General features: G+C 39.3%; 4 protein-coding genes across 5 annotated transcripts; 2 read left to right on the forward strand and 2 right to left on the reverse strand.

Annotated features, from left to right (window-relative positions):
- The first annotated feature begins 1,263 nt into the window (after positions 1 to 1,263).
- On the forward strand, positions 1,264 to 3,739 carry LOC129351422 (ladderlectin-like). Its single transcript, XM_055020281.1, has 6 exons — positions 1,264 to 1,331; positions 1,455 to 1,774; positions 2,222 to 2,313; positions 2,397 to 2,531; positions 2,807 to 2,912; positions 3,514 to 3,739. The coding sequence occupies exons 2-6, from the start codon at positions 1,489 to 1,491 to the stop codon at positions 3,579 to 3,581; spliced, it is 687 nt and encodes a 228-aa protein (XP_054876256.1). The 5' UTR covers positions 1,264 to 1,331; positions 1,455 to 1,488; the 3' UTR covers positions 3,582 to 3,739.
- Positions 3,740 to 5,447: 1,708 nt separating this feature from the next.
- Positions 5,448 to 10,325, forward strand: LOC129351355 (fibrinogen beta chain-like). Its single transcript, XM_055020230.1, has 13 exons — positions 5,448 to 5,588; positions 6,581 to 6,604; positions 6,699 to 6,805; positions 7,586 to 7,685; positions 7,888 to 7,956; positions 8,092 to 8,206; positions 8,427 to 8,533; positions 8,610 to 8,724; positions 8,824 to 8,943; positions 9,022 to 9,144; positions 9,225 to 9,319; positions 9,441 to 9,631; positions 9,722 to 10,325. The coding sequence occupies exons 1-13, from the start codon at positions 5,505 to 5,507 to the stop codon at positions 9,951 to 9,953; spliced, it is 1,482 nt and encodes a 493-aa protein (XP_054876205.1). The 5' UTR covers positions 5,448 to 5,504; the 3' UTR covers positions 9,954 to 10,325.
- A 604-nt stretch (positions 10,326 to 10,929) lies between these two features.
- Positions 10,930 to 12,742, reverse strand: LOC129351356 (fibrinogen alpha chain-like). Of its 2 annotated transcripts, none has more exons than XM_055020231.1 (4): positions 12,663 to 12,742; positions 12,175 to 12,358; positions 11,957 to 12,102; positions 10,930 to 11,579 (listed from the first exon to the last, which is right to left on the reverse strand). In XM_055020231.1, the coding sequence occupies exons 1-4, from the start codon at positions 12,723 to 12,725 to the stop codon at positions 11,346 to 11,348; spliced, it is 627 nt and encodes a 208-aa protein (XP_054876206.1). In that variant the 5' UTR covers positions 12,726 to 12,742; the 3' UTR covers positions 10,930 to 11,345. The 2 variants fall into 2 exon arrangements, with proteins under 2 accessions (XP_054876206.1, XP_054876207.1); XM_055020232.1 differs by having other exon boundaries at positions 12,552 to 12,742.
- Positions 12,743 to 13,581: 839 nt separating this feature from the next.
- Positions 13,582 to 21,092, reverse strand: LOC129351354 (fibrinogen alpha chain-like). Its single transcript, XM_055020229.1, is given in 8 exon segments — positions 13,582 to 14,885; positions 15,962 to 16,577; positions 17,070 to 17,222; positions 17,437 to 17,535; positions 18,259 to 18,569; positions 18,572 to 18,584; positions 20,432 to 20,536; positions 20,873 to 21,092. Coding segments are annotated over 8 exon segments (2,022 nt in total). The 5' UTR covers positions 20,924 to 21,092; the 3' UTR covers positions 13,582 to 14,211.
- Between the last annotated feature and the right edge of the window lie 346 nt (positions 21,093 to 21,438).

A 21,438-nucleotide genomic window follows, 5' to 3' on the forward strand; every position in this document is an offset into this window, starting at 1 on the left:
TAAAAATGTCCAAAAATGAAAGTGACAAAATTATGTTTTCAACAAGAGGAAGTTAAACTCTTGACTGACATCTGGAAGCAAGACTAAAAAGGGGTAGTAAGCAGTTAATTTGTGGAGGAAACATCCTCCAGTGTAAGCAAACGTAAAACAAGTCGGACCAAATCACTTCAAAATACAAAAAAAAACCTATTTTTCTAAAATTAAGTGTGAAAGCAAAGTAAAGCAGCCAAAGGTCGTAAACTGTGTGGGTTCCTGTAACATCATATGTAAATGTCAAGAGGCACTGGACCATAACCCTAATGTCTGCTTTTATAGCCCAACTGACAGGATTATTACTTTTTTTTTCAAGCTTATAAAGTCAAGATTATTTATTCATATCCTGCTTCTCAGCAAAAGAGAGAAGTGGAATATTCTCCCATTTCAAAATGCTTTACATGGTAAAAATATAAAACAGTGAACAAACAACAACAAAAGACAAACAACAGTGGCAAAATGAGGAGAAGTGATGGAAAGTTGTAATCCAGATCAGAATTAATTAATACTCCAATTATTATTTCAAAGTGAACTCTAATCAAATAGGTTTAAAGTAAGTCACAGTTTCAGCTGTTGCAGATTCCAGGAAGTTTGTTCCAGATCAGTGGAGCCTAGAAACTGAATGTTTTTGTAATTGACTTTATGTATCTTTGAATGTTCAGAGCAGATTCTCAGTTTTAGTTTGAAAGTTCAAGTTGAAACAATTTCTCTTTTCCACAACATCTCTCACTTCATTCTAAATTTGATCAGTTCTGCTTCTTGTTCTAGTTCCTGCAAAAGCTATTTATTATTAATGACATTGAAATCTGTCGAGATGCATCAGTAAGTTTGTGTTCTCACAATGACAATAACGGGGCTGTTTTGGATCAGATTCAAACGACTTTAGAGATTTTATTCCACATTTCTACGAAGTCTGGGAGAAAAGATCCATGTAACCCAGATTTGAACAATACAGAGGAAGAAGATAAAAATGTAAACAGATAGTATCTGAAAACAGAAACCTACAATGTGAAAAGAAGTGAGATTTTCTGGGAAGAAACCAAACAATTGTATGAAAGTGATATTAATAAAAACACAAACCCAGACTTTCTGGCAATGATAACTTGAGTCCTGAAAGGGTCTTTCATTAATGTACTGGTCAATAATAGAACAAAGACATGGGAGCAGGTGAGGTTTATTGTTATTGTGAAATTAGAGTCTGGAGCTTGTGTCGAGTTCATGGAACAGAAACAAGAATCTGCAGAATAAAAGTCAGGGGAGCAGCAGAGACTCCAACATTTTGCCTCGTCCAGAACAAAGTCAGTTCACATTGGGGCTTTTCAATTTACAATCAAATAAATTTGAATTTTGTTTTGAATATGTGCTTTAATTAGGAATCTCTTTGTTGTAAAAGTAACTAATTTGTATTTTTTGTTCTGCAGATTCCTTTTTCCAGCCTGTTCCACCATCACCACCATGACCTTTCTTGGTGTTGTTCTCACGTTTTGTGGCGTATTGACGCTGACCCGAGCCGGGCCGATTAACTCAACCCTCACCAAGAGCGTGGGGGGTTTCTGCGACCAGAAGCACCTGCAATGCACGATCTTCCCCGGGATGTTCTGCCCTCAGTGCGACGCCAACGGGAACTTCCTGCCCCAGCAGTGCTCCGGTTCGACCGGATACTGCTGGTGCGTGGATATAATCACCGGAGAGGAGATCCCCAACACCAAGACCGCGCCTGGAGTCAGGCCCATTAACTGCGGTGAGTGGTTTTGTCTGAACTGACAGAATATAAGAGCCATGACGTTTCCTGGTAGGTGAATATGTTTTTTTATCCAGCCATATTGCAGACACCAGTGTTTATTTTACTGGTACATATTTTATTAAAAGTTAATATTTTTCTATGTAAAAATCTTTTACATATACATCAACACCTATGGCTAACAGGCAAGTGCTCTTAATAATCATAAATTATGATCTTTTCCAGCCGTGACCTCTGATTGCAATATGCCTTTTAAAACAAAGCATAATACAAAGATTCTGTTGATTCTTTGAGTTCTTTTATGTCTGTATCATCTGTTTTTAATGTTTGTTTTTATTTCTCTAGATTTAAAAAAGTACACTAAATTTGAGACTAAAATGAGTTAAAAGTGAAATAAAAAAAGGACTTTTCAGCTCATATGATGAAATGTGTGTCTGTGTTTTGCAGCACAGAATTTGCGCTGCCCATATGGATGGACCAGATTCGGTCGTCGGTGTTTCCTCTTTATCGACACCCCAAAGACATGGCCTGAAGCTGAGGTGGGGTAAATTAAGCATCTTTGAGCTGTTTATATGTGGTAAAAATCAGATATTTGGAAACTGTCATGTGTTTTTCTGTACAGTTTTACTGTCAGTTCGAAGAAGCAAACCTGGCGTCAGTCCACAGTTACGAAGAGAATCGCTTCATCCAAACTTTCACCAGAGGAGACACACACAGCTTCCCAGAAACCTGGATTGGAGGAACTGATGCTATACATGTATGGAAATCTTTAAAACATCATTTACCACTGAGAAATTCTCTTTCAAAGATAAACCGAGTCATATTTAAAGCTTTTGTATGATTTCTTTCTAACATAAAAACAATTATTTTCCCGATAAAGTCAGACCAAAATTTGTTTGGTAACTCAATCAAATGTAATTATCCTTCTTCTACAAAGCTGCTTGAACATGTTTAAGCAGTTTGACACCAAATGATGTGCAGTATAGTTACGTACAGTGGTTTGTATGAGTTCATGTAATTTTGTTCCAACAGCTTGATTTCTGGATGTGGTCCGACGGCTCCAAGTTCGACTATGAGAACTGGTACAATGACGACCACAACGAGACGGAAGAGCGCTGCCTGAAGATGAATTATCACTGTAATGTCTAACACACATACACACACAGAAGTTTGTATTTCTACCCATGTTAGAACTTTTTATTGACTTCCATTCAATTTAGTAAATATATTTATACCTAAATGTAGTTCCTAACCATGACATCTGTAATAAAAATGAAGGTCTGCCACGGAATAACTTGAGTTTTGTTACCATAATTACCCATCTAGTACATACACCAGAAAGGGCCTTGAATCTGCAATAAACAAGAACTCACACACACACACACACACACACACGCACACACACACACACACACACACACACGCACACACACCCCTATATATATATATGAAAACATGTACACACAGAAACACATAACATTATGTCTTTCTATCCTCACAAAGACTCATTTTTCATTCATTACTATATGAAGCTGTTTTTCAGTTTTTCCACAGAACTGCAACAAAAATAATGTGTAGAAAATAAGATACAATGTTTCTACAACTTATAAATTGATACATTAGTATTTAAATACTTGTAGTTTGGAGACAGGAATTACCTTATAATACTGGTTGATTTTGTATTCAGTGAAGTTAATGATCAACATCTCTGTTTGTTTCCTGACTGCTTGTTTTTTCAGATACCCTGAAGTGGTCTGCTGCTCCCTGCGACCACTATCTCCCTTTTGTTTGTTCCAAGGACAACTGAACGCATCTTCAGAAATTAAACCTGAGCAAAAACAAACCCGACCCGTGTCACTAACTGCGGTTCGAGAAGCACAGAAGCTGCCATTTTTACCAAACACATGCAATTTTTGTTTGTTGTATAAGAAATAAAAGCAAAGAAATAAAACCAATAAAATTAAATAAAGCAATAAAACCTGTTGTAGTGTGAATCAAGTTAGACAGTGTTTCACAGAGAATAATTAAAGGTCCAAAAATATAAATTTTCCATTAAGAGTTGGCGCACCTTTTTTACCTGACCCTTCTACTTTCCCACTGTTCAAAACATAAATGAAGGTCCCAAATGTTGCAATAGCTTTACAAGGCCAGTATGTGGCAGTATAAAATCCCCACTGAAAGACATAAACAGAAAAGAAAGCTAGACAAAGATGCTAATTGTAAAAGGTAATGGCAATATCTGCATGAAAACCTAAACAAAAACCTCAGGGTGATGCAGACTTACTGGTATCTTTGCAAATATGTGACATAAAGTGTTCACTGAACATTATCTGCGTTTTCATGAACATTTTGGGGCAGACAAAAAGTGAGGACTTGGTTGCTCTGGGTGGGCAATAAATTATAACTTCAAGGGGAACATTTTCAATACTTTTGATGATAAATTACTGATATTTTATACAAATTATCCAAAGATGTCCACTCTTCTGAATTTATTTGTTACATTTCACAGCTGTTGAGCTGCAAACACAAAATTCTAATACTGGTTTCAGCCGCATTTAGTCAGTAAAATAAAACAAAAATTGACCCATTTTACTTCAGCTACTGTCCTCTTTATGTGGATTAAAGAAAGCAAAATGTTTCCTCGTTAAGTGGCTGAAATGCTTGTTAGTGCAGGTTTGTGGATGTTTGTGTGGGTTGTTGTTTAGTCATTCGATACTTTTACCCTTTTGGACTCAAACAGCAGTGACTCTGAATGAGAACTTCCAGGCAGTAACATGCTGTGTTTAACTGAATCATCACTGAGATCATAATGAAGTCGATCAATAATACCAATTCAGAAAAACAAACACAAATATTACATTATGGCACAGAAAGGATGAAAATCAATGTTTAGATGTCATGCAAGACAGAGTGTAACTGTAAATTTGTTTTCGTCGGCTTTATTTATAAATGCTTCAGTGACTGTGAGTAATAGTTATAAAACTATGCAAAATACCCCAGAGTTCATCATTTTATCCAAACAAAGTCCAATTTCTGGACTCAAAACCATTAAAATGGGTTTGTTTTTCTGATCCATTTAGAAACTGATGGTGATATTTATAAAATTTAGAGATTATCTGCTGCAACAATTATCACATTTCAGTAATAAAATGTTTTCCAGTGAAAATTAAAAAATCTGAGTCTTTTCTGTCTACCTTTTGCTCTTTTTTGCACATATTTTGTGATATTTGATTTTTAAAACATGATTTAGCGACATATAAGTGTTGAGGCTTTAAAGTGCTGTGATTATGAAACCTAAAATCTTTCAGTTTTCAGTGGGAAATAACATGTTGGACTATTAAGGAAATAATTTTGTTGCAGATCTAAAATTACATCCGATCTGAAATAAAAAGCATGTTTCATTTATTTCTGTTTACTTCAAAAATTTGAAAGTGTTTTGATGTTACATGAGTCATCAGACTGACAGTAAACCACATCATTACCTCCTTCAATCCATCCGTTAAACAAATTGTGACTCCTCTTTCCTTCTGCCCTTTTGTTCCTTGGCTGATTTCAGAGAGCTGAGTCGGTTTGGTTGGACCGACCTCAGCAGACGGTTACTGATCAACTGCAGCGGATCAATAAAACCTGGGGGAGGCAGGTGGCGCAGAAGCTCAGAGGATAAAAACCTCAATAGCAGAGACCAGAGGGTCAGAAGAAGGAGGCAGAGAGAGGAAAAGTCACAGAGTTGATGATGAAGACGTTACTGGTTCTATACCTGTGCCTCTATGTCACCTGGGCTCAGGACGTCTTAGAATACGACGACTACGACACGGTGAGTCAAATCAGCCAGAGAAAAATAAATACAAGTTGTCTCTGCTTATCAGAGACAATCTAAATTTTATTTTGTTCTGATTATTATTGGTAGAAAAGATAATGCATTTTATGGTATTTATTTTGTTCCTAAAAGATTAGTGTTTATTAATTATTGTTTCAATTAAAATGTCAACAATGGGTTTTTATTAACGTGATTCATGATGTCTGATAATCAATCCAGCAAGCAAAAAATATGTCATTAAATCATTTGAAGAGACTAAAAACAACTAAATTATTGGTACTTAAAAAAATGTAATTTTAAAATATAATTAATATTCATCCATCCATTTTCTATACATCGTTGTGCTGCTGCCCATTTCCAGTGAACTGGACCGGTCGCCAGTTTGTCCCAGCGCAAAATTATTGTGATGCAAGTCATATTAAAATAAAATCCTGGTAGATGTATCAGATATAATTTATGGATTCATTAGGTAATTTTTTTTCATCTGTTTTAGGGAATAAAACTTTTAGCAGAATCATTAAATTAAAAAATTCCAGATTTTTAAAAAGATTGTGATTCAAAAAGTTATTTAAAATTTGTGATGGTACAAAACATTTTTTTACGCATTTATTAAAATTTTATTTGATCATATTAAATCATGTAAATTAAAAAGCTATACAATGTAGAAAATTAAAATGAGAAAAATTCAGAATTTTTGCAAATATTTGATAAAACCAATAGATGTAAACTTTACGGTTGAATTTCAGCTTACTGACGTATAATTTTTTAAAACTTTAATAAATAGCTAATTCCTTTTACATCATTTTGTCAAACTGCTGAGTTAATCAGTTTTTCTTCACAAAAATTTGTTTTACATCAGCTTTTGATGCAATCAAAATATGCATTTATGTTTTGTCTTATTAATCTTCGTAAACTACGTCAGCACACAGAAAATAAACACCAAAAAAGCAGAAGAATTCCTAACAATTATTTGTAATGTTTCTTCACAGGACGCCAAGGCAAAGAATGCCACAGTATGTAAATCCATTTCTCTGGAGGAATATGTTACATGATGAGAACTTTGTCATGTTTACCTTAACTTTGATATTAACGCTGTTCTCTGTGCAGAGTGGAGGATTAGCCGTTGATGCTCGAGGTCATCGGCCGGTCAGCGGACGCAGAGACTCTTACAGCCCAAACCGATATTCCCCGCCACCAAACAGCTCAGGAAACAGGTAAGCCCCGCCCACAGCCTCACCTGACTAAAACACTCCAACACCTGGCGTCAGGATGAACGGAGCGAATCGTACATTATCCATACTCATATTACTGGAGACCCACATTAAGGAATCAAGCTAGGAAACTGATAAAATCCAGGAAATGCTGAGAAAATGATTAAATAGTTTAACTAAAAGTTGCATTTAAATTTAGGGCATTATATTCCTATCCTGCTCTTACCCAAAGTCCTGTTGTTCGCATAGGAGGAAATAGAATAAAACGTTTCTGTAGTTCTTCTGTTTTTAGAAAAGAAAATCTACAACAGTTTCTTTTAAAAGAAGCTTAATGTTTTTTTTTTTTTCAAAATGAAAAATAAATATACTTTATATTTTTAATTCATTTTCTTAACTTTCAAAATTAAACACCATTTACTACATAATTATCTTTATTTTACAACTCCACAAAAACTGTTATCTGCATATTTCATAAAACTAAATGCAACAGAAATAAACTGAAATAAGTTTAATAACACAATAGCTTGTTAATAGATGTTTAAAATGGATTTTACAATGAGAAAAAAGGCAAATGAACCAGTTTCTGGTCTATTTTTAGCCCAAAAGGTTATTTATTTGCTGATATTCCCATTCTAGTCAAAAACCTTTAAATGTCAGTCTTGCTTGGCCCATTTAATGTAAGTTGTCCAAATTCGGACTCCAAAAACAAAGAGTCAGAATGAAAACTTGCCTTGCTGTTGAGTTTCCAGTCGGTTGATGGTTTTCCGGTGGTTTTCTGTTCAGGTACCGCGGTCGGCCCACTCCAGCTCCCGTCGGCCGTCTGGCGCAGGAGAAGGAGGTGCAGCCTGATGCGGGAGGATGCACGCATGCCTCAGAGGCGATGGTAGGAAAACATCTTCAGCATTCATGAAACAAGACTGAACCAAGTTTAACAGGATTTTACTCATCAATCCGTAGATTTGACTTTATTTAGTTTGAGTCTCTGAGAAATCAGCAAAGAAGGATTTCAGAAAATTCTTTGGTAAATGTTAACAGTTTAGAAAACAAAGAGGATTTTGCTTCATCAGTGTTTCGTTCTCCATCAGGGTGCTTTGTGTCCGACTGGCTGCGAACTGAAAAACGCTCTGCTGAAGCAGGAGAGGAACGTCAAAACGGTAAACTTCACTCGTTTTCTTCAAGTTATTCAAGTGGAAAGTTTTTTTTAGAAGATCATCTCTGAAGATGCTTCAAGAATAAAACCGTTGCGCTGCAGATGTTAATTTCTCATTTCTTGATCTTCTTCCTGTCAGGTTATTGTTGAACTCAAGCCTCAGATTGAGGAATTGTCCCGCTCGTCAAACAATGTCTACAACTACGTGAATGGCATCTCCAACTCCCTGAGGGAGAGACAGCGAGTCTTCAGCAGTAAGATGCACAATACGATGCTACTTTAAGTCAAACCGTTGTTTTATTTAAAGGCATCCCTGCTTGTTTATTTTATCACTAGCTGTCTGCATGTTTGGTGTGTGGATATTTATTTTGGACAACAAATTTCCCTTTAGAAATGTGTTTTTTTTTTATAGAAATCTCGGTTGCAGTCTTTATAGACGATCACTTCTCATGTTTCCATTCCTGATGTTTCCAGCCAACAACCAGGTGGTGAGTCAGTACACCGACCAAGTGGAGGAACAACACGCCTACATCAAGGAGACCATCGACACGGTCTTCCCCTCCAACATCAGAGTCCTGCAGGTCATCTAGTTTTATGAGTTGTTTTATATGAAGAACCAGCATGACAGACAAATAAAGAATGTTGTTGTGGTTACAGGGGGTGTTAGACAAGATCAGGCTGAAGATCCAGAAGCTTGAAAAAGCGATCCTGGCCCAGAATGAGCAGTGCAGGGATCCGTGCGTCACCAGGTGTCCGATCCCGGTGGTTTCTGGTGAGTGAGGACGGAAAAATGTTTTTCACAAAGAGAAAAACAATGGGGGACAGAATTACCTCTGGTTTTCATTGATTACCTCCCTTCGTTGCGATCCAGGTAAGGAGTGTGAGGACATTTACCGGCGTGGAGGACGAGACTCCCAGATGTATCTGATCCAGCCGGATCCATTGCTCCCACCGTACAAGGTCTTCTGTGATCAGACCACCCAGAATGGAGGTCAGAGTGCAACTCATTCAGCAAGTTCAGAGTGTTTTCAGTTAAACTCACAGTACTTTTCAAAATGTCTCCTTCCAGGATGGGTCCTCATCCAGAACAGGCTCGATGGCAGCGTTGACTTTGGCCGCCGATGGGACGAATATCGCCGTGGTTTTGGAAACATCGCTTTTGAATCCTCCAAGCGTTTCTGCGAGACTCCTGGTAAGACTTTAAACAACTGAAAGAACTGAATCCCAACCATGAAGCTGAATGTCACACTGTCCTGTGTCGTCATGTGACAGGCGAGCACTGGCTGGGAAATGACCGCATCAGCCATCTGACCAAGATGGGCCCCACTGAGGTTCTCATCGAGATGCAGGACTGGACAGGAGCCAAGGTCAGTCTTTTCATTAATGTGGTGATTTTTATTCTAATAATCTAAAGTATAAATCGTCCTTCATCTTTGAATTGTGAAAACTTCAACTGAATCTAAAGCTTCCCGTTCCTTTTGCTATAAGGTCTACGCCCAGTACCAGCAGTTCACCATCCAGACTGAGACTTCCAACTATGTGATGGCCGTCAATGGTTATTCTGGTAACGCTGGGAACTGCTTCCTGGAAGGAGCTCTGGAGCTGTACGGAGAAAACCGCACCATGACCATTCATAACGGCATGATGTTCAGCACCCACGACAGAGACAACGACAACTGGTAGGCAACCAAGCGAACGCTGAGCCTCACGGCTGTTGCTTCAACTATTCCTGTTGGTCATCATTTCCTGTCCATGTCTGCTGCTTCCAGGACGCCGGGCGATCCCTCCAAGCAGTGCGCCAGGGAGGACGGCGGTGGCTGGTGGTACAACCGCTGCCACTCGGCCAATCCAAATGGGCGATACTACATGGGCGGAGCCTACACGTCAAGGATGGCAAAGCACGGCACAGACGACGGTGTGGTGTGGATGAACTGGAAGGGCAGCTGGTACTCACTGAAGGCCATCAGCATGAAGATCAGGCCTTTCTTTGCCTCCAGATGATCATGCAACAAGGACGGGCACGTGCAACACAAACAGGAAACTGCCAAAATAAAAGACCAACAAAAGAGTTTTCATCAACGGATCAAAGTCCTCAGTAGATTTGGAAGAAAACCTGTTTGTCAATAAACACAAACATATTTATACACAACTAGGTTTGAGTTTTAAAAATGATGCAAAAGCAACAAAAAAAGTTTTATTCTTATATTATAAAAATATTTTCAAAAGGTTATATTCTTGAAAAGAGGAGAAATCCGATTTGTTGTGGAAACGTATGCTGTGACTGATCTTGTTGTGCGTGATGACGTCGTTTGCATTAAAGGAACAGTCCGTAAAACTGTCCTGCGCTACTCAATAAACACATTGAGGAACCTATCAGTATGTTTTATTAATCCCATTCATTTCCAGGTAACATGAAGAAACATTCTGATTAAACATGTAGAAGAATAAATATGTTCTATCTCAAAATGTCAGTCTACTGAAAGAAAAGCAGCTAAACATCCATCATGCATGTAAATAACTAAACACAAAACAGGAAATACAGACAAAAACTTGCTGAAGTCATCAGGTAATAAGAGGATCCACTAATTAGACCCACTCAACTTTAACATATTGATATCAACAGTGTTAATTTTAACATGTAGAATTAATGTCTGTTTATTACAGTTTTACATTATTGAGGTTGCAAAACGCTTTCTTTGCTCTGATTGGTCAGCTCTGCTGGTCCAATCAGGCTCCAAATTCACTTTTTGCTTCAGTTCACCTTAAACTTCATAATATATTCAAGTTCACCTCATCACTATATCACCACCACAGTCCAACCAGAAGCAACGTCGTTCTTAATCTGTTGCTTTGGGACAAATTTTATTAGCAGCTGCACAAAGAACAAAGTTAATAAAATAAATGAATTTATCTTTAAATGCCAGAGATGTTAGCAAAGAGTTATAAATTATTTACAAAGACAGAAATGGCTTTTCTTTAGGTAATAAAAGTTAATTGTATAAGACAGAACACATGACTGTAATAAAACAATGTTACAATAAATAATATTAATAATCAAGGAAATGATTTAAATATTTATCATCAAAAACAAGTTTTTCCAAAATGCCACAATCAGTAATTTTAAGCTAAGAATAAGTGATCAGTTCATTTAAATAAATGTATCTTTGCTCATTTTCTATCAGTTTAAATCAGGACAATTGATAAATAGCACATAAGAGTTGAAAGAACTTGAAAGGTCTTTCTGTCATAAGTGAAGTTTTTCTGTCTTTATTAAGCATTATTACAATAATTCACCCTCAGCTGTTGGGTTAGAACCTGCAGCTCTGAGCGGTTTCACCTCGTCTGCCTGATCCACCAGAACAATTTGGTTCTGTTCAACGTCTTCAAACTGCATCAGCAGCTCTTTCTGGACCGTCGGGATCTTTTTGTATTCTGCAGACGGCGGCGGGCCGACGTTCGCCGGCCGCAGCGTGACTCTGGGAATGTTCTGGGAGGCGTGGCGGGTTTGGTTCTGTCCAGGAGGCGAAGGTCCGTTTGAAGAGCCTGGTAGACGTGGTGATCGGCGCTGAACGGCAGCGCCGCCCTGCAGGTTCCCCGGCAGGTCCTCAGCTTCATGTCAACGTCCACCTGTTGTTGTAAAGCACAAGATGTTAGCAATAAATCAATGAACGTGATTATAAATGAAAACAAACTCAATAATCTGTTTTTCTTGTCTTTCTACTAAAAGCTGGATAATAAAAGGCCTCAATCTGGTGCTTTGGCCTCAACTATCCTCTCTTTTGAACAACAATTATATTTACAGAGACTTTAGTGTCTACTTTATTTGATTGTTTTTTTATTATTATTTATTTTGGATATTTGAAATGTCTTGCAGTTATAAATTTCTGTCAAAAAGAAAAACTTCTCAGTTTTAACTGTAAAACCTTCAGAACAAAATGTCTAATTTTCCTTTCACTTGAAAAACTTGCGCAGCTGCATTTCTGTTTGTTTTGTTGCATCCTCGCCTCTGTTCGATGCATTTCCTCCACCTGTTTCCTCACATGGCTCCTCAACTCCTTCACCTTCTGTGCCAGAAATCGAGATCGCTGTCGTAGCTCTCCGAGGTTCTTGGCCAGTTTGTCGGCACTTTCCACAAACTTCAGTTCTGAAACTAAACACAAAATCCAGCTTTATGTTATTTATTCCAAAAAGCCTAAACTGAAGACTTTGTGTGAATCTTAACTGTATCTGTTGACCATGACTCTGCGGTTGGAGTTGTAGATGTGCGTCATCTCCGTCATGGACTTCTCCAGTGCGATTTCATAAAGACTCGACTTTTGACAGAACATGTGCAGCTTTTTCTCCACATCACTTTCCATTTGTGACATCAAACCCTGCAGCCTGCAGCCAGACGGGCATTTGGAGACCTGAGGAGGAGGAGATGAGAGCTGGATGTGAGAAAGTTGGGGCCAATGGCTCCTAACAGAAAGAAAACACTGATCCAGTTAAAGGTGGAGCACCACAAGGCTCTATCACGGTCCTGCATTCTTTAGTCATAAAAAGGATTATCAATAAATTAAAGGATATTTACTAGAAACAAATCTTTAGAAACAAACCTACCACTTTCAGTTGCCAGTAACTACACATCTATTTCATTTCACAGTTATTGATCTGTTTAAAACTGATCAATAACTGCTTAAAGGAGCACTTCCTCAGACTCAGACTTCTCACCCAATCATCATCTGAACACAGAGAGAGATGCGATCCAGTTGAGCACTGTTGCATCCTGTACATGCTGGTGCCACTTGCAGAGTGGCGGCCATCTTGTTTTTGCTGTTTGAACCTCTGGCACACTAAAGAGGAAGAGAAAAACAAGGCAGAGGTCGGTTTGTGTTTGACAAGCCAGGAGGTCAAACAGAACGAAGGAGATAGCCGTGTTTGTTTTTGTCTCTTGTTCAGACCAGAAGGACCTTTGGACCAGTCAAAGATCCTGTTGAACCTTTTCAGTATTTGATTTGCATTTATATAACATGTTTTCCATCCTTATCTTATTAGAACATTAAAACACAACATGCAACTTCATAAACTTGTTTGAGACAAAATGTGACATAGAAACAAATTTTACTTTCCTCAGTCGCCTCCAGCTTTCACAGCAATAAAGAACATAAAGACATTCATTGTATACTTCAACACTAAAGCGAACACCTGCAGTTTCATGTACTTCCTGCCACAAAATACTAATAATTAGTATATCTTGACTCATGTTTACATTTAGTTTATAACAGAGATGCAGCTTCAGTTGAACCATTTTATTTACATTTTTTAAGAAAGTGCATATTTTTCTCTCCCATTTTTGACAGATTTGACTTTTTAGAGAATATTGCTTACATTTTTATTTTAAATTGATATCCATAAATAGACTATATGGTATATTTTAAAATATTATGTTCTCATTCTTTCTTGTGATTTTGTAAGAATATAATTCAGTGTACATCCAGTATGGCTTAACTTCAGGAATACTTTAAGAAGCACATTAGCTTCGGCTGATTTTATTTGCATTATTAACACATTAGAGTTTCTGTAACTGTACAGTTTCAAAATGTTGCCTTTAAAGTTTTAAGTTGGAAAAAACAAGACAACGAACAGCAGGTGAAGTGAACACAGAGTCTTTATTTATTGATCAGATTTAGTTCTCTGATCCTCACAGGGTTCAGCAGCATGGAGAACATTGGACAGTTCAAGCTAACAGATCGATACAGTTCAGTTCATTGGCTAACATTGTGCTAACAGGTAAACCGTCAGGCTCATCCTCATTTCTGTTTGCATGCAGTAAATGGACAAACTTCTAGATGCTTATGAGGTTTAGTGATTGGATCCATGTGTCAAACTCGAGGCCCGGGGGCCAAGTCTGGCCCACGTTAGTGTTTTATGTGGTCCTCTAAAGTTACATCAATCAGTTCCTCCAGAAATTTAGGCAAAATCAATAAATCCCTGCATGCTTTGTTCTAATGCAATTGTGTTTGTTGCAAATTTTCTGCAAAAATGGGTTTTAGTGATGTTAACTCCCACCTGCAGGTGGCAGTATTTCTTACTTCTACTACTCTGCTGCCTCAGCCTGGATGTAAAGCTTTAGTTCATGATTGGGAGTAACGTCAGAAGTGCAAAAACTTTTGCAAATGTATCCAAATTAGAATATTGTAAGAGGTTTTAATTCTGGTCTCTTTGAGAACGTTCTTGGTCCTGTTTTGGCCCAACATGAGTTTTCCGGCCCTGGTTTGGATCAGAAGGTGGCCGGTCGGATGAACATCCGCGCCGCCTTCAGGCTGTAAGTGGCCGGTTTAAACGTGGGCCACACCACGCCGTTCGCCGTTTTGTAAGGTGTGTTTGTTTCTGGGTCATATGTTCCTTTGTAATAAATCCCGTTTAAGTTCACCGCCTGGCAGCTGTTGTACCACCAGCCGCCGCCGTACGCCTCCGCACAGTTCGCCTCCGACACGTCATTGTCTTTGTCGAAGGTGCTGAACTTGACCCCGCTGTGGGAGGTCAGAGCGTCCCCGGCGTCTCCGGTGTATCCGGACGCCTGCAGGGGGAAGCCCTCGTCCTCGGTGCCCACCCTGACCGTGTACTCAGCCGTGGCTACGCCCCCCTCCCAGTCCACCAGCTCCACCTTCAGCATGGTCTCCCCCTGGTTGGTCAGCAGGTGGAGGTTCTGGTTGCCCAGCCAGAACTCCCCCTTCCCCAGAGCGTCCACCGAGCCGAAGCCGTCGCGGTACTCGGCCCAGGAGCGGTTGAAGCTGACGGAGCCGCTCTCTCTCTGCTGGACTAACAACCACCCGCCCATTATGCCCTCCTGGTGGCAGTAGACTTCCATGGCCGCCATGGAGCCGGCGGGTTTGATCCTAAAAAGACCATTTGCTTCACCTTTCAGGTGCTTCTGGTGGACGTCGACGCAATCTGGGGACAGAGGGGCAAACACCGAAGACCGCGAATTAGCGAGGACGGCTTTGGATGAGCCGGCTCAAACTTACTGCAGAAAAAACGCTTCCTTCCTAAATCTCCCAGGTCTACTCTGTCTGCACCAGGGCTGGGCGACAAATCGAATCAATCAATCAATCAATCAATCAATCAATCAATCAATCAATCAGTGGCGCTCTTTCCACCTGGTTGTCTGGTATTCTCATGTCAATTTGGGACCAAAATTGCAACATTTGTTGCATTTTCAGCTGCTGTGTTTCTCTTTCTCACTTCACTGTCAAACTGAACAAGCTAATTTGAAAAACCTGTTCCCCTCCTCGCCTGTGGGGGCGCTGCACCAAGAACCACTACAGGAAACAAGAGGACAATCTGAACACTGAGTGCAACTTCCTCTCCACAAAATGTCAACAAGCAGCTTCAGATTTGAGCAGCTGTCGAATTTCTCTTTAGACTTGGTAAAAGACCACGAGCCATTCCTTCCGTTAGTGTGAGAGTCTCACGTTTGTTTTGGATGTATTTACCCAGAATGCCCTGCGCTGTAGTCCACTTCCTGATTTTGGAGCGGTCGCCTGAACCAGAGTTCATTTCAACCAAACCGAGGCCACGCCTCCCCAAACGAACCAGAGTTCAAGACATTCTTCTGGTGACATTATGACTATATTCTCGATTTTTTACATCTTTTCTGTCATTTGTAATTTCTTTAGAAAAAACATCAAAAAGTCAACTAAAACTCTAAATTGGATCTGGAGATTTTTTAGGCCACCCAGCCCTCGTTTGGACAACTGGAAACGTTTAAAGTTGTATTTGTTACATAATGGGTCGATGTTCGATAATAAAAAGGTTTTAAAGTCTTTGGAGAATCAATGTGTTAGTTCAACTTTTCAATGCAAACTTTTACGTCACATTAAATGTTTAAATGTGGAAACCAATAAAATAGCAGCTTTGTATTCACTTCCTGATTTTGGTACGTAAGGCTAGCTAACAAGCTAGCTGTCTGTCTGGCCTCCTCCTTCCCGTCTCCTACTGGTCCTACTCCAGTTCGGTTGTTTTGGTACCTGTTCCTACAAAGTCCGCCTGCCGTTCCACAACCGCGCTCTTCACACTGCGAGCATGGAAATCAGGAAGGTCGTCCTCTGTGTTGTCGGTCATGAACGCGCCGAAGTCGGTTCCAAACGGGTTCAACCCGGATTTAGAATCTGCCAGAATGCTTCCCTTGGATCCGCTGGAGTGGAAGGATGAGAAGGATGAAGAGGACGTTGAGCCGCCGGACGTTGAGCCGCCGAGCGTTGGGAACAAGGAGCCCAGGCCACCCTTTGACAAGCCGACCGTCCCGTCACATCCGGGTCCGCCGCCCACTTCCTCCACCCGCTCCACCGGCCCGTCTTTGGTGTGGACGACCGTCCTCCTGATGGTTCTGGTGCAGCTGACAGTTTTGGTGCTCACGCCCATGCTGGGCGGGGCCGCCAGTCCTGTGCCGTCGAAGCCGCTGATAAAATCGCCGTCGCCTCGTCCTGAGAGCTCGGTGATGGATTTAGACGGGGATCCGGAAGAGGAGGATGAGGATGATGGTGAGGAGGGAGACGTTGAGTGGGAAGTACCTGGGACCTTGGAGACGGTGGCTGGAGATGAGCTGGAGCCTTCCTCCTCCAGGATGAACTGAACAGTATTCACCTGGAAACAGAAAAACTACGACTTAAGAATGGGAGCCAATGATTTCATCCTTCTGTGGGCAGAAAGTCATTCAGGAAGGTCATAGTTCATCAGGCTGAGGTTAAGGCATGGAAACAATCTGACAGAAAATCATCCAGATCACATTAGGAAAGCTGGACAAGAGTTTGACCAGATATTTTCAATTTTAGCCCAATAAAATCACCCAATATGCTAAATTACTCAAACGTGAAAAATGTAGAACTGAATGTAGAATGTAATAATCAATTATTGTTATAATTTTGATTCTGTGTGGATTTTATTTAATTTTTGGGATGTAGTAAAGTTTCTAAGTCTTTAAGAGAACATTGCTATTTCATTATCATCATGATAAAGTTAATGACATCATTTCATTATTTTCTGGGATTTATTTCTCATGTCCTTCAGTTTCTCTCTGCTTAAATACGTCACGCCTCTTTAAAGGTTTGTTTCTAGAGAACCCAAAGCGCTCCTCACCTGAGGGAACAAGTCCTCCGTCCGCTGAGCCGCCACATCCTTGGATTTGAACCTGGAGTCGACGATGACGTCCTGCAGCGGGCGGCTCTTCATCACGTACAGCGTCCTCACCGTGTCCACGCTCTGGGCCGCCTGGGCGTCCAGCTGGTTCACCTGGGAGACGCCGCATCAAACATGATTCTTTACACTGAGGAAATTACTTCTCTTCATTATGATCTTTGCTGCGTCAGCCATTTATTTGCAGTTTTTTCTTTTTCAAGTAACCTGGATGCAAAAACAACTGAGTTTGCATCCATTACATAAATCACAATAGATGCAGTTTCTGACTTATGGAGCTACATTGGTGTTAGAAGTGTGACGTGTTCACCTGTTTGTCCAGAGTCACGTAGCTGTCCCGGTCCACCTGGTACACGGTGTGTCCGCCGCAGGATCCCTTGCAGGAGCGCAGCTTAATGTCAATATCCACCTAATAGAAAAACAAAAATCAGTACAAAGATAAATCTTTACGTTTTGCTGCTGCCTGATTTAAATGCTTCTCTTTCCCAGGCAGTGACATTTACTTTCCTTATGATAAACCAAATAAAAGCAGAATTATAGATATTAGAAAACAGATCACATTTCACAGCTTATACGACTTTACTCTTTTTCTTCAGTCTCTATCCAGTTTTTGTTTGTAAAAGGAGAAATCAAGCATCTAAAATCAAATTAAAGTCAGAGATAAAATGCTTTATTTAGGCTTTTAAGTTTGTTTTCATAAGCACCAAGTTTTAAAGCTTTATTTTAATTATTGTATTTGAGATTTATGATTTAAAACCTACTGATTTAACTCAAATCTGTTTTATGACAAACAAAAAACCCCCCAAAAAACAGCAACTTTCACAAATAAATGAACATTTTTTTACAGTTTTCTGAATTTTGAACAACCAGGCCCAAAATTATTCAAACCTGACAGGATGAGGTAAGAAATATAGTAAAACTATAAAATAAAGACCCGTTTTTAGAAAGATCAGGTTTTTAAATATATATATTTTAAAAAATAGCATATCAGAAATGGTTCAGACTCTTATCAATAACCAATAAAATGTGTATTTTCAGTATTACAAGAATAAAAGCCTTGTTTTAGCTGCCAGATGAAATGCACATAAATTATCAATAATTTTTCTGGTTGAAGCGTTTGCAGTTTTTGTACCTCCAGTTTCAGCATTTCCGCCACCTGGTCTTTGACCCGACTCTTCAGCGCCGCCAGCGCTTGGTGCTGCCTTTCGATTCGGACCTTCATCTCAGTGATGCGCTGGCGCAGCGTCTGGGCCAGGTCGTAGTACATGTTGTCATTTCCGGTGTCCAGGGTGAGTTTCTCCCTCAGGATGTCGTAGGTCTGCTTGGACACCAGGTCCACGGAGCGATGCCGGGCCTTGTGCTGATCCAGCAGGCTGCGGATCTTGGCGATCTTCTTCAGCAGCTGGTCGTTTTTATCCAACAGGCCCTGAATCCTGCAGCCGACGGGCATTTTGAGTTCTGTGGGAAAACATGAACAAATGTAAACCAAAAACCTGACAGGAGAATCCCGAAATAATAAAAATAAACATTTTCATTTCAGTGGACCTTCAGATCAACGCACAGAATATAAAAGATATTAATAATTTAACAATAAAAAGCAAACTAAAATAAAACCTCTGAGTTTATCCTTCATGTAACCCATGTGACCGACATGACCCAATCACCTTCCCTTTTAAGCCCATCCCTTTAAGTTCATTGTCATGTGTGTTTCCGGGTTGGCTGCCGCTCACTGTTGGTTGTCGCGTCCGTTGTTGATAAAACAACTTGAAGTTATAAATCGACTCATCACTCATTTAATCTAAACTCAACTTTGAAGATTCTGGTGAGTTGTTAAATACCATCTGACTTGACGTATTGTATCTGCAATAATAGCGCCGCTAACATTCCCTCCCATTGCAATATTCGCCCATTAACAGCTGGAACACCTTCCTGAATTGAACAAGTTACCATTGCATCCACCTCCTCAGACAATCCGTTACTCGACGGTGAGTAAATAACAGTCATTTACAGTAGGCCGTTACTTTTGCTACGCTCCGCCAGTTAGCATTAGCTACCAACTCGACAATCAGGGGCCACATCATTTAGTCTATTTATGAATTATCTACTTAATGACAAGTCACACTGTTTCAGCCGAATTAAAGACTACCCCTTTAATACTTAAAGGTTTCCCTTTTAACTTAGATTTGATTATTTTTCATGATTTCTTTGTTGGTGTTGTTTTCTATGCTGGTGCAGCAATGAAGTCTGGTATCCAACATGATTTGTTGTAGCTACTTTGATCAATCACATTTTTAAATTGATTGATTTTGATTCAATTAGTTGTTGTTTAACGACTGCTAATTATGTCAATTAAGAAACTTTGAACTTGAATTATGAAGTGCACTTTTTAAAAGGATTTTTTCCTTATTATAATGAAATTGTCAAAACATAGCAAGTATGTATTTGTTTTATATAAATATAAAATTTATATATGAACTTAATGTGTGTTTGCTGGCCTTTTAGGTCAGGTTTTTTTTTCTTCCGGACTCCTGCACGGATACACTGGATGACGGAAGATGGCGAGCTACCCACCCACCATCTGGTGGTAGGAAACAGAACTACACTTTCCATATAGGAACTGAACAGACTCTAAGGAGTATCAAAAAAAGGGAAAATAACTATTCTCCCTTCATTTTTTGGACCTCTTGTGGACTCTACTAGGTTTTGAAGTGTCACTGACATAAGTGTTTTGTTTGTTTTCTCTTTTCCTGTTTTTTTGAGAACTTTATTTATTTTTGTTGTTTTGGTATTATCATTATCATTGTTATTACTATTATTATTATTGCCACTGCAATAAATAGCAGTATTAACAAACCTTTTTTGGCATCAGTTGTATTAATTATTCACCCAATCATGACTCCATGTCGTACCTACTTCTGATCTACAAACTGGTTAACACTATACTTTGCAGTCAGGTCTGCGCATCAAGCGTTACATTCAGCTTAACTTTCTTTTTTTGTTGACACAAAATAAAATCTAATAGTAAATGAGTTGACATATCAAGTTATAATAACTAATAAAAAATGTAAATAAAATAAAAATGTAACAAATGAAGCTAACTAGCTTAATTCTGACAGCAGTAACTAATTCAGATTGAAGTTTGCAAACACTAAAAGTTAATAAAAGAAAAAAGTTTTATTGTATTTCATTGCTGGTTGCTTTAAATTTGTTTTATGAGGCTTATTTTTACAAAAATCAGTGAAACCAGTTCAGCAGAAGGTGAACTGTATTAAAATCTAATGTTCATATTCTTATTGCTGCTTTACCCAGTCGTCGTCTGAGCAGAAAGGCCACTCTCTCTGGGTGGCACATTTCTCATCTCTGGTGGACGGTTCCACCGGTCGGGCTCCTCTTGGGTCCAACAACACGGCCTGGATGAAAAACGCAGACAAACATTATCTTGTTGGAGACGAATGATCAGGACAAAAAAATAACAATTTCAACAAAAACTTTGCAGATATTGAAACTGTTTGGTTCATTAACTGTTCACTAAAGCTACTTTAGGAAAATCAGATTTTAAAGTTGATATTAAAGTTTATTTTGTGAATTGAATCTTAAGACAACTGCAACCAACTAGAGTTTTTATTAGAACAATCCATTGTTGTACTTGGATCAGGTTTTTATTTCTGTTCATCTAAACTTCTCACCATGTCGTTTTCAGCAGATTTTCAGGTAAAGTTTCTGATAAAGTTCATTAGTTGTCTCACCTGTGTTATGGCCACAGAAACCAGACAGAGCAGTAAACTGAGCTTCTTCATCCTTCTGTCGTTCTTCCTCTGAAGATCCTGAATGTTCCTGCAGCCCGCCACTCGGATCTTTTGAATCCTGCTGGTTCTGTTTGTTGAACCTCTGACTCACCAGAAACAGTCAGGTCCGATCCGAGTTGAGCAACGTTGCGTTGGCTGTTTTCTGTACTTTGTGTCTCTTCTGTGCAGTAAAGTAAACATAGAGGGAACTCAAACATGCTGCAGTGCTGCGTCAATGCCAACAGTGACAAACCTCTGACAGTAACTATGAGAAGGACTGATCAATATTGGAACGATCACCAATAGGGAAATAATTTAGCATTTATTACTTATTTGTTTAAAAAGGGACATTTCTGATGCGACTCTTTAATCCTGCCAAGAAATAAGTTAATTTTCATTAAGTCCTCAGTCAGGTTGATGTTTTACCATTAAAAGAGCTGAAAGATTAAAACCAGTAACTAATTATTTCTGGTTTTCTTTAGGTGACCGGCCAGTTCTGATTTTCAGCCCTACTAAATACGTATAAT

The sequence above is a fragment of the Poeciliopsis prolifica genome, unplaced genomic scaffold, assembly GCF_027474105.1.
Source record: "Poeciliopsis prolifica strain line A6 unplaced genomic scaffold, Auburn_PproV2 SCAFFOLD066, whole genome shotgun sequence".
Classification (NCBI taxonomy): Eukaryota; Metazoa; Chordata; class Actinopteri; order Cyprinodontiformes; family Poeciliidae; genus Poeciliopsis; species Poeciliopsis prolifica.